Below are 10,994 nucleotides of genomic sequence, written 5' to 3'. Positions count from 1 at the left end.
AGCACCTGTGTAATTTTGTTTCAAAAAGGGAGGAGAAATAAACTCAGCTGTGCCAAACCTCTCTCATTGCAGGTGATTTTCAAGGCTGCACGCAAAGGCTCTCCCTGAAGGGATGGTTGCATTGCAGAGTGTTTCCACGAGACCTTTACGGCGTCCCCCAATTTTTCCCTCCTGGCTTTGAAATCTCCCTTATTTAAATGGCCACAGCTTAGCAGCTCTGCACCTTGGCAACCTGGGGGGGCGAAGGCAAAGGCAAAGGGGTCCGTCCTGCTGCTCTCTGAGGAGAACTGTAAAAGTCTGGGAGCCTGGAGAGCTCCCCAAGCGGAGCCAGCGGCTGTGAGTAGGAAGTGGAAAAGGGGAGGGGGAAAAAAAGGCTGCGGGCGGGAGCTTGCAACCTCAGAGCTGAAAGGGCTGCGGGGCTTTGCCGTCTCTCTCTCTCTGTCTCTCTCTGCCTCGCGCTGCTGCTGTCGGCGCGAGGCTGCCGCCGAGAGCGGAGCAGAGCGAGCGGCGCCGGCGCTGTGCATGCTGGGCTCCGATCATGGTGGGCTCGCGCTAGAGGCAGGAAGAGCTCGAGCCAGTCCCCCCCGGCAGCCGCGCGCCTCCCGGTCAGCGAGTCCCGGGGAGAGAAGACACCGACCGGGAAGGGGGCTGGTACCCGCCGGGCGCTCGCTCTGTCCCGCACCGCAGCGCCCCGGGACCGCTCGCCGGAGGAGGAGGAGGAGGAAGGGGGGGTTGCCCCGGGTGCCAGCCGCTGTGGGGGGACGGGACCGGACCGTGCCCCCCGCCGCTGCCCCCCGCGTGCCCAGCCCCGGGAGATGGTGACACATGAGGCGCGCTGGCAGGAGCATGGTTGAAAGGACCAGCAAGTTCTTGCTGATCGTGGCCGGCTCGGTGTGCTTCATGCTCATCCTGTACCAGTACGTGGGGCCGGGGCTGAGCCTGGGGGCGCCCAGCGGCCGCGCCCCGGCTGAGGAGCTGGACCTCTTCCCCACGCCGGACCCGCACTATGTCAAGAAGTACTACTTCCCCGTGCGGGCGCTGGAGCGGGCGCTCGCCTTCGACATGAAGGGCGAGGACGTGATCGTCTTCCTGCACATCCAGAAGACGGGCGGCACCACCTTCGGCCGCCACCTGGTGCAGAACGTGCGGCTCGAGGTGCCCTGCGACTGCCGGCCCGGGCAGAAGAAGTGCACCTGCTACCGGCCCAACCGCCGGGAGACCTGGCTCTTCTCGCGCTTCTCCACCGGCTGGAGCTGCGGGCTGCACGCCGACTGGACCGAGCTCACCAGCTGCGTGCCCGGCGTGCTGGACAAGAGGGAGAGCGCCGCGCTCAAAGCCCCCAGGTGAGCGGCATCCCTAGCCCACCCCGCGGGCATGCCTGGCATCCCCAGCAAGGGAAACAACCCACCCGCATCCTCCTGGTGTTCAATGCACTCCCCTGCACCCCCAGTCCGGGAACACTGCTCTGCACACTCACAGTGAGCAGTGTATTCCCCTATGCACCCCCAGCCCAGCCTGTGGGCATGCCTTGCACCCCCACCACGGGAACCCCAGCACCCTCATGGTGTGCACTGCACTCCCCTGCACCCCCAGCCCGGGAACTCCCCTCTTCACCCTCACAGCGTGCAGTGTATTTCCTTCTGCATCCCCAGCCCGCAGCATGCTCTGCACCCCCCCAGCATGGGAATGCCACCTGCACCCTCATGGCGTGCACTGCATCCCTCTGGGCATCCCCCTCTGCATCCCCAGCCCATGGGTATGCACTGCACTCCCCTGCACCCCCAGCCTGGGAACCCCCTCTGCACACCCATGGCTTGCACTGTACTCCTCTCTGCATCCGCAGCCCAGCCCACAGCATTCTTTGCACTCCTCTACACCCTCAGCACCCCCTCTTCACTTCCACAGCATGCACTGCACCCACTCGCCACCTCTTTCTTCATTCCCATTGCACTTCTCTGCACCCTGAGCACCTCATCTGTGCCTCCATGGTGTGCACTGCACCCCCAGTGCAGGTACTCCATTTGCATGCACTGGACTCCTCTCTACCCCCAACCTGGGCACCCCTCACTACACCCCCATCTGCACGCTCACTCAGGGTACTGGACTCTGCACCACCAGCCCAGGCACCTCCTCTGCACCTCCACAGTGTGTGTTGCACCCCTAGCTCAGGCACCCCCTTTTCATGTGCTGCACCCCTCTCTCTACTCTCAGCCCAGGCACCCTCTTCTGTACCCCCACAGCATACACTGCACTTCTCTAGGCAACCCCAGCCCATGGCATGCACTGCACTTCTCTCAGCACCTCCAGCCTACCACACTGCATACACTGCAATCTTGTCTGCACCCCCAGCTCACCCTGCTGCATGCATGCCCCTGCCCTCTGCACCCCAGCCTGGCCACCCACTTCTGCACCCCACAGCATACACTGCACTCTCCTCTGCCCCCTCAACCCAAACATCCCCTCTGCCACCCCCATGGCGTGCACTGCATCTTCTCTCTGTACCCCCAGCTCAGACGACCTGCCCTCTGTACCCCCACAGTATTCATCCATCTGCACCCCCAGCCCTCGCCACGACATACACTGCACCTGCCCTCTGCATCCCTAGCCTAGGCACCCCCTCTGTCCACACCATTACAGGCACTGCACCTCTTTTCTGCACTCTAGCTCACCCCATTGCATTCATTGAACCTCCCCTCTGCACCCCCACATCCCATCTTGTGCACCCTCCACTCCTCAGCCCAGCCTTATTCTTGCCCGTGTAGCCTATATGCCTACCCTACTCTGTGCATCCCTAATCCTCCTGTACCCCAGCTAAACCTGTACACCCTCAATCGCAGGCAAGAGAGACCCAAGACAACCAATCCCCTGCACACTTAACCCCCCCCCGCACGTACGTGCACAATTGCCCCATATTCCACTTTGCATACTCCTATACAGCCCTACACCCACTCTATATCCCCCCTTCAGTTCCTATCCTTTTCCGTGCACAGTGAGTGGTGCTTCGAAAGCCTTAGCTGAAAACTACGTTTCTCCTGCAAACCTCAACCTACATCCCCTTTATCTCTCTGTCTTCCACTTGGGCAAGAGAGAGAGCATCACCCCAAAATCCCAGGCAAGACAACTCACTCAGAATTTCATCCTTACACACGCCCAGTCCGACCCCCAGCCCCTCTCACACAGACACCAAATCCCACTGCATTCCTGTCTTGCATCCTATCCTTCATTCCACTGCTCCAATCTTAACTTGCTCTCAAACTAATAATTTACAATAATCTATGTAAATTTAAATTGGCTTGTTTAAAAGCATCTCCAGTTGTTCTTATTCCTGCTTCCCTAATTTAACATATTTTTATGTCTTTGAGTCCAAGAGGTCTGGTAGGGATCAGCTAAAAAACTATCATTGGAAATACCATGCACAATCTCTTTAGTGAACGTAAATCACTGTTGTTGTTATTACTATCCCTTGTATCCTTTTTTTTGGTAAGTTTCATTCTCAGAGCTATGCAACATTTTATGCAATCATTTGTTAATGCCATGTGCTGTATATATATCGTTAATAGCATACGTAATAATCCCTTTAGTGAACGGCAGCCTTAGAGCAAGTCTATCTTTTAGCATCGCTGTTCTTCTTTCTTCCGTATTTTAAACCATTTTAGTTGGTCTTGTCCTAGGAACAGTATGCAGTTATTAGTATATTAGTTATTAGTATTCTTTATTGCCTCTGTTATGATTACTGCTCTTTTCAACGGAACTCAGTGGGTTTCAGTGTTAGTCATCCTAATACTATACTTGAGTCACTGTCATGCTGGCTGACCCGGGAGCAGCAAACCAGGCTTTCCTTGTGATCTTTTATTTTTAAGGCACTCGTAAACGTTTTATAAACAAAATACCCTTCACCTGTTCTGTTGCTGATGTGGTTTAGTGAAGTGCTGCAATGAAAACTGCTCAAAGTTCAAAACCGGTAAAAACCCAGTCTGTGAACCTTGGCACCCAGCTAGCAAACTCTTAACCTGCCATAAAGGCAGATTTATGGATAGATCCAGACACCCATGTGCTCAGGATCCTCAGTTGTACTTAAACCTACTCTACCTTCAGTATTTAACCCTACTCTCCTTGCTTTTTCATACAGTTACTACAGAATAGCATAATGCTGTTGTAATGAAGCTCCAGATTGTGAACATATAGCAAGGGTCCTGTTATAGTTGCTCAGTTACCTTTAACCTTAAAGGCTTAATAATTAGTTCTTTCCACTTTGGGGAATGGATTCTGTGTGTATTTGTAGGCATTTCAGAACCAGCTACTAAGTATTGCACCTTTTCAATAATTTTTAAATGAGGTTGTTTTCTCTCTAGTATTTGTTTTTTGGGATTTAAGGCATTTGACACTTTTTAAACTATCTGTGCTCAAAATATATTGAAAAAATAATCTAGTCCCCCAGTGCATCCAGAAGCAGATTTATCATGAAACAAACCATGTGGTGGCACAGGACCCCCATCGACGGGGGGCCCCCAAAATGCAGGACAAATCTCATCTGACAACCTGCCCCTGATTCCCAGCCGGCAGCACAGAAGGGCTCAGGCAGGAAGGCTGCCTGCGTGCCGTGGTCGGTGGCCCCACGCTGCTCTTGGAAGTGGCTGGCTGCTGGCATGTCTCTGCGTGCCTTGGGGAGGGGGGGAGAGGCGGCTCTGTGTGCTACCCCCTCCCTGGGCAGTTCATGGAGACCCGATGCCTCTCTCCCCCCAAGGGGTGCGCAGAGACGTGCCAGCAGCAGGGTTAAGGCGGCTCTCTGCCCGCTCTGCCTCCCTCCCTCCCTCCGCGCCGCCTGGGGGTGTGTGTTTCTCCACATGCTGCCCCTGCCATGAGTGCCGACTCCACAGCTCCTATTGGCTGGAAACTCTGGCCAATGGGAGCTGTGGGGGCAGTGCCTGCAGTCAGCGGTGTGCGGAGACCTCTTGTGCCCCCCCCCCGCCCGCCTAGGAGCTGCTGGCGGGGGTGTATGTGTGTGCTGATCGCTTTGGGAGCGGTGCCGCCCGAGGTAAGTGCTGGCCCCCCACCCCACACACAACCCCCAGCCCAGAGCCCACACCCAGCACCCAAACTCCCTCTCAGCGCTCGACCCCCGCACCCTTTCCCACACCCCTGCCCCAGCCCAGAGCCCACACCCAGCACCGAAACTCCGTCCCAGAGCCTGACCCCCGCACTCCCTCCCACATCCCTGCCCCAGCTCAGCGCCCACACCCAGCGCCCAACTCCCTGCCTCAGCCCAGAGCCCACGTCCAGCACCCAAACTCTCCCAGAGCCTGACCCCCGCAATCCCTCCTGCACCCCAACCCCCTGCCCCAATCAAGGTACCTCACTTTATTTTCATTTACTTCCCATTACTTATAGGAGGAGGATGAAGGAAAAAAAGAATGAAAAATGTGGGGGAGATAAGAGAGAATGTTCTTTTTCTTGGCTGGGTCCCGGGGTGGGGGCGGGGCGGGAGGGGTGGCCTGAAAATGAAGCTGCGCATAGGGCCCACTAACTCTAAATCCGCCACTGTGTGTATCCTAATATTAGTTTTGCTAATATTAGTGCTGTGGTCTCTTTGTTTCTGTTACCCCACAGATTAGGTTGGATTAGGACTTGATTTTCAGAAATGTGGGGGCTCTGATGTGGAGGTTTAGGTAATCTGATTATAGTAATCTCGGTTTGTTTACACACACTGTGCTTGGCCTTTCATTAATTTTGAACTGGGGATGATTTTGTACAATAAACAGCTGCCAGTTGACTTTGTAATATTGTCCTAGCACAGTGCTCTCTCTAATGTAACAAAGTACAGTTCATTGTGTTCGTAAGGCATCTTCACAAAAAGATAACATTGCTCTGGCTTGTAATGAAATCAGGATTCATAAATGAGAGATGTTTGTTTAAAATCAGTGATGTAGTGAATTTCATTTGTTCAGATGAAAAAGGATACCTTCTTGCATTATTTCCAGTACACTAGCAATCATATCACTTCATTTCCCCGCTCTGAATAATGTATCTTGGCCATCAAAACAGTGCTTGTTTTTTATGCGACCTGTGCATTTGAGAGAGGCTAGTGTTGAAATAGGATTTGACTACGAAATTCTCATTTGAACAAGCTCCAGACAGAACCATCTGGGTCTCCTTGAACCCAGTAAGACTTCAGAATTCTGAAGTTACTTTTACAGCTCCTCTGCAGTGGAGACATGAAATCCACCTTTCAGAACATTCAGTTCCTTCCTTTATATTCAGTACGTACAGTGACAGGGCTGGATTAATGCAGGTGTTTTAGGGGCTGCAGCCCAGGGCCTCAGTCTAAGGGCAGCCCCGTGGGTGGGATGCGGCCTGCGGCAATTCTCCCTGCCGCAAGCCGGACACGTGTTCCTGAGCCGCCGGACACGTGTTCCTGAGCCTCCGCACCGCTGCCCCCGCCCCCCTGTGTCTGGAGCCGTGAGTGCCAGCTTGCCAATGTGACCCTGCGGCCCCTACGCAAGGGGCATTCAGGGAATATCTGCGCACTGCTCTCAGCGCCAGTTCCGCAGCTCCCATTGGCTGGGTACATGCTGGCCACCTCAGGGAGCAGAGCAGCTTGGAGCCAGGGCTGGCATGGATCCTGCCTTAGCCCTGCTGTGCCGCTGACCAGGAGCTGCCTGAATTAAGCGCCTCCCGGCTGGAGCCTGCACCTCACACCCCCTCCTGCACCCCAACCCCCTGTCCCATCTCTGTGTCTACCTGAAAGCCCACCCCCCTAGCTGGAGCTGCACCCCCTCCTGCATCACAGTCCCAGCCCTGAGCCCACTCCAAACCCCCAGGGACCCCACAAAATCTAAGAGCCCCGGGCCCACAGGAGAGTTAATCTGGCCCTGTACAGTGAAGTTTGACAATGTTGCTCTTTCCAGCTATTGCATCAGCATTAGAAGAGTGGAAAAGCGATGTTTGTTGCCCAAAACACAACTTCTTTCATCTAATTAAAAATCTGTCTAACATTGTGCCTTCCAGTAGGTCTTGGAAAGCGAAGGTCATTCAGAAATGCCCACATGTACAAATCATGAGTTAAAAGCTTTTAACCTTGAAAAGAATGCAGCTTTATCACTGCATAGTGCCCTATTGCTCTACATTCCGTAACCTAGGCATGGTACATAAATTTACAATGCACTTGGCTCTTTTTATTGTTCTGCTGCTCTGAGTTGGCCTTAATGATGGGGAGTGCTAGAATGTCCAAAGATTGCAAATTCCTGGGTTTTTGTTTTTGTTTTGTTTAGGTTTTTTGCATTGATACGGTAAACAAGAGAGACATTTTTAGCTCTAGTGGGTCAGTGTGCTTAAAGTTTATGCTGTTTTGTTGTCTTTGAGTGATGTTTACCATGCTTTGTATATAAAAGACACTTGTAAATTATTTTTGGGCAAGCATTTCTTGAAGTAAATGTTATGTTTTGTTCACATGCAATAAAAGGAATGGATTGTCGTCTTCTGTGCTTGTAACATTTGGAACTAAAGCGAGCTCCATTGTGAACCAAAAGCATACATTATCTACAATCTCTGCAGGATGATTCTGTTAGGTGATAGACTGCAAGTCTTTTGAGAACAGAACCCTGTTTTCTGTTTTTCACAGTTAGTACTTAATACATATTGATCAAGATTTTCAAAACTGGCTAGTGATTTTGGGTGCCCTATTTAAGACCCCTTAAAGGGGCCTGATTTTCAGAAGGCAGGAGCTCAGTGCTTTCTATAAATTTGAGTTTCTTTCATTTGTCTCAAGTTAAGCATCTAAAATTGAGATGCCCAAAATCTTGAGTTGCTTTTCAAAATCTTCACACCATTATATTTTGCATCAACTCCGTTCTTTAGCCTAATTGTCACTATTAATAGATTGTGCAAAGTAAGCCAGTCTTACTTTGGCTTTCTCCACTCAGGGCTTGATCTAAATCAGTGGTTTTCAACCAGTGGTCCGCGGACCACTGGGAGTCTACAGACTATGTCTAAGATTTCCAAAGGGGTCTGCACCTCCATTTGAAATTATTTTAGGGCCTGCAAATGGGAAAAAAAGGTTGAAAACCACTGATCTAAAGCCCTTGAAGTGAATGGAAAGGTTCTTGGACCAGCCCTTAATGCAGTGGCGCCCAAACTTTTCCTGTCACACCTCCCTTACCAGTAATGGAATCTGTCTGTGGCTCTCCCTCCCCCCTCCCCCCATTACTGCACAGTTGGCTCAGCAGAGGAGCTGGGGGCAGAACTGGGGATGGGGCAGAGGCGGAGCTGGCCTGGGGACGGAGAGGGAATGGGGGCGGAGCTGTGTTGGGGCAGAGTGGAGCTGGGTGGCGTTCCGTCCCCACTACCATTGGAGGCTGGCCTGCCCCCCCCCGCCCCCACTGCGTGCCCTGCCAGATGTTCCTCCGTGCCCCCCTTGGGAGGCGTGTCCCACAGTTTGGGGACCACTGCCCTAATGGCACTGTGGTGTTTCACTCTGCCTGCTGCGCCTATCACCCTCTGGGCCAAGGACTGTGAAGAGCTAGAAGTTCTCAAGACCTTCTTATAGGGCACTTCACTTATGAGCCTGATGCCTCCCCCTTTTAATTGTGTTCTGTGGGAACAATAAGGACATAAATAAGTTTAAGCTAAGGGAGATCCATTCCCTTATTCTCCTCACTGAAAACAATCTTTATAGCTAGCCCTACTGGTTCATTCTTCTTTGTATCAAAACAAGAGCATGTAAACTGGTTATTTTCCTGAAGATTGGTTGTTCACATGGCGATAGTTTATAAGGCATGTAGCAGTTTTAAATATCCATTCGGCTCAAGCTGCTAGTTGCTTTAGGATAGGCTGCATATTTGGCAGAACACTGGAACTGTGTTGCTCTCCCCCCCCATTTAATTTCTGTTTCAAATGCTGTGTAGCTTGCTTCTTTTATTTTCCTTTTTAATGAGCCTCCTCAAGAGGCTAACTTAATCTTGGCTTTGTGTATGTGTTTATATGCGAGTCTGTCACAGAAGTTCACCTGCTGAGCTTTTAATCTACATTTAACACGATGCTCAAGAAACTGACAGGAACATTTTTTTTTTTTCTGATCACAAATACAAAAACAAAACAAAAAAAACCCTCCCAACCCTCATCTGGACTTGAATTCTTTATAAACAATAAAATACCATATATGAACATTAAAAGGCAAAATCTCAGATGTCTGTTTTAGGTTTTCAGTAACACCCATAGTTAAGCAAATCCTTTTGCCTGGATTCTGGAGTCTCTCTGGCAAGCTATTTACAGTGTTTGTTTTGTGCAGGTTTTTATTTTATTTTATTAAAAGGAAACAATTAGCAGAGCCCAGCAATATGGAGGGGTTTTGCCAGTTTGATTTTTCTAAAGTGTGAACTTTCACAGTTTCATATGGGAAGTGTGAACAGTGCCCTTAACTCTCTGCATACACAAGTCAGCTACACCAGTGTGGCTCTGGAGTAATTCTGCTGAAGGCAGTTGAATGGTAACAGGGTAAAACTATTGAAAGTGAGAGAGGAGAGAGGCCTTTGGGATGTGGAAAACTGAATTCCTTTTGCCCCCCAGGTATGTTACAGCCAGTTGGCCATATATGGAACCCCCTACACATTGCATCCAGTTGCCCTGATTTCTACAGCCAAGAGTAAGGTGACCATATATCCTGTTTTGCCAGGGACAGTCCCTTTTTTAAGCCCTGTCCCAGCCATCCTGACTTTTTGGCAAAGCTAGGCATTTGTCCCATTTGCTCTTGCCGATTTGGTCAGTTGGCAAGAGCAAATGGGACAAATGCCCACTTTTGTCAAAAAATGGGGTATGGAGGAATATGCAGGGGGGGTGAGTGGAGATGCCAGCCTTGTGCAGGGGGGAGGAGGAGATCGGATTGGTGGGGGAGGCAGCATTCCAGCATGCGGGAGATGGCACAGGGTTCCAGCAACCGGGCAACAGCCTCGCGGATGGTGGTGGTGGGGCTCGGGTGAGTGACTGGGGATGTCCCATTTTCCCTTTGGGAAATATGGTCGCCCTAGCCAAGATAGAAGGATCTTAAATATAGTCAGTTCTCCACAGCTGAGACCATTTTTTTTAGTTTGGTGGATTGTAAATCACTGAATTAGGTTAGTCATTGAGGTCAGGCTTTTTGGCTATTTTAAAAAACAGAACAAAACAAAAAAACTGCTGTCTTAGAATTAAGGTGTTCACCTGAGTCACCTAGGGCCCTTCTAATGTTATATATCAGGCTTAATTACTATTGAAATGTCTGTCCTTTGCTGGCAAAGTGGGAAAGATGACTCCTTAGGTTTGTCCCTGCTTTAGTGTCTACTTGTGTTTAACCTGATTTTGAAACACTTTAGTCCTTTAATTAAAACTTGTGTAAGAGCTATGATTTCTCCCTCCACCCCCATTACATTATTAGTTTATTTCGATTCTGCCCCTCACCCTTTCAGAGCCAGCAAGCGGTACAACCTGTAGGCATGTGATATTAGAAACAAGACACCGGGCAATCTCAAATCTTTTAACATGAAAAAGAGGAGTGACAAATCCTGCAATATATACTACCACCCAAAATGATGCACGCATACCTATTGCAAGCTAGTGCGGACCTGATCAATACTAGCTTCAGATCTTCCTATGCACGCTTGGGGTGATCTATGACTAAGAAGCTTTGTGAGCCACCAACCCTTCAGAGGGATGCTGCAGTGGCTTCAAGTTAACCTTTAATAAACAAAGTGCATGCGCCCAAAGTGACTAAGGCCTGGTAAGGCAGCTACACACTTACCTGGCATGACCAAGCAGGGCATGTTTGCTGTGTATCCTGAGGAGTCTCTCCCTGAAGGGGAAGAATGAAGGATTTTTGTTGTATGCTAGCATGGGAGCTGGAAGCATTCGTAATTACCTTCGTTCTTCTCTTTAGGAAAGCATTGCTGGAGAAGTCTCCCCTTGTAACCTAGAGGTTCCTGTGACTCCCTCTTTGGGCAATCCAATCACCCCCACCCCAAACTCAG

At 50.8% G+C, this 10,994-nt stretch overlaps 1 protein-coding gene across 1 annotated transcript in view; it reads left to right on the top strand.

The window, feature by feature from the left end:
* Nucleotides 1-803: 803 nt before the first annotated feature.
* The window catches only part of HS6ST1 (heparan sulfate 6-O-sulfotransferase 1), a 278,062-nt gene continuing 267,871 nt past the window's right edge, over nucleotides 804-10,994 (top strand). The window contains exon 1 of the mRNA XM_026649912.2: nucleotides 804-1,343. Within this exon, the coding sequence (XP_026505697.1) occupies nucleotides 826-1,343 (518 nt within the window). The 5' untranslated portion in view covers nucleotides 804-825. The remainder of the gene's footprint in view (nucleotides 1,344-10,994) is intronic.

Source organism: Terrapene carolina, unplaced genomic scaffold (assembly GCF_002925995.2).
Source record: "Terrapene carolina triunguis isolate 2854851 unplaced genomic scaffold, T_m_triunguis-2.0 Scaffold88, whole genome shotgun sequence".
Classification (NCBI taxonomy): Eukaryota; Metazoa; Chordata; order Testudines; family Emydidae; genus Terrapene; species Terrapene triunguis.
Note: the sequence above shows the minus strand (reverse complement) of the source record. Positions and strands in the feature narration are given on the sequence as shown.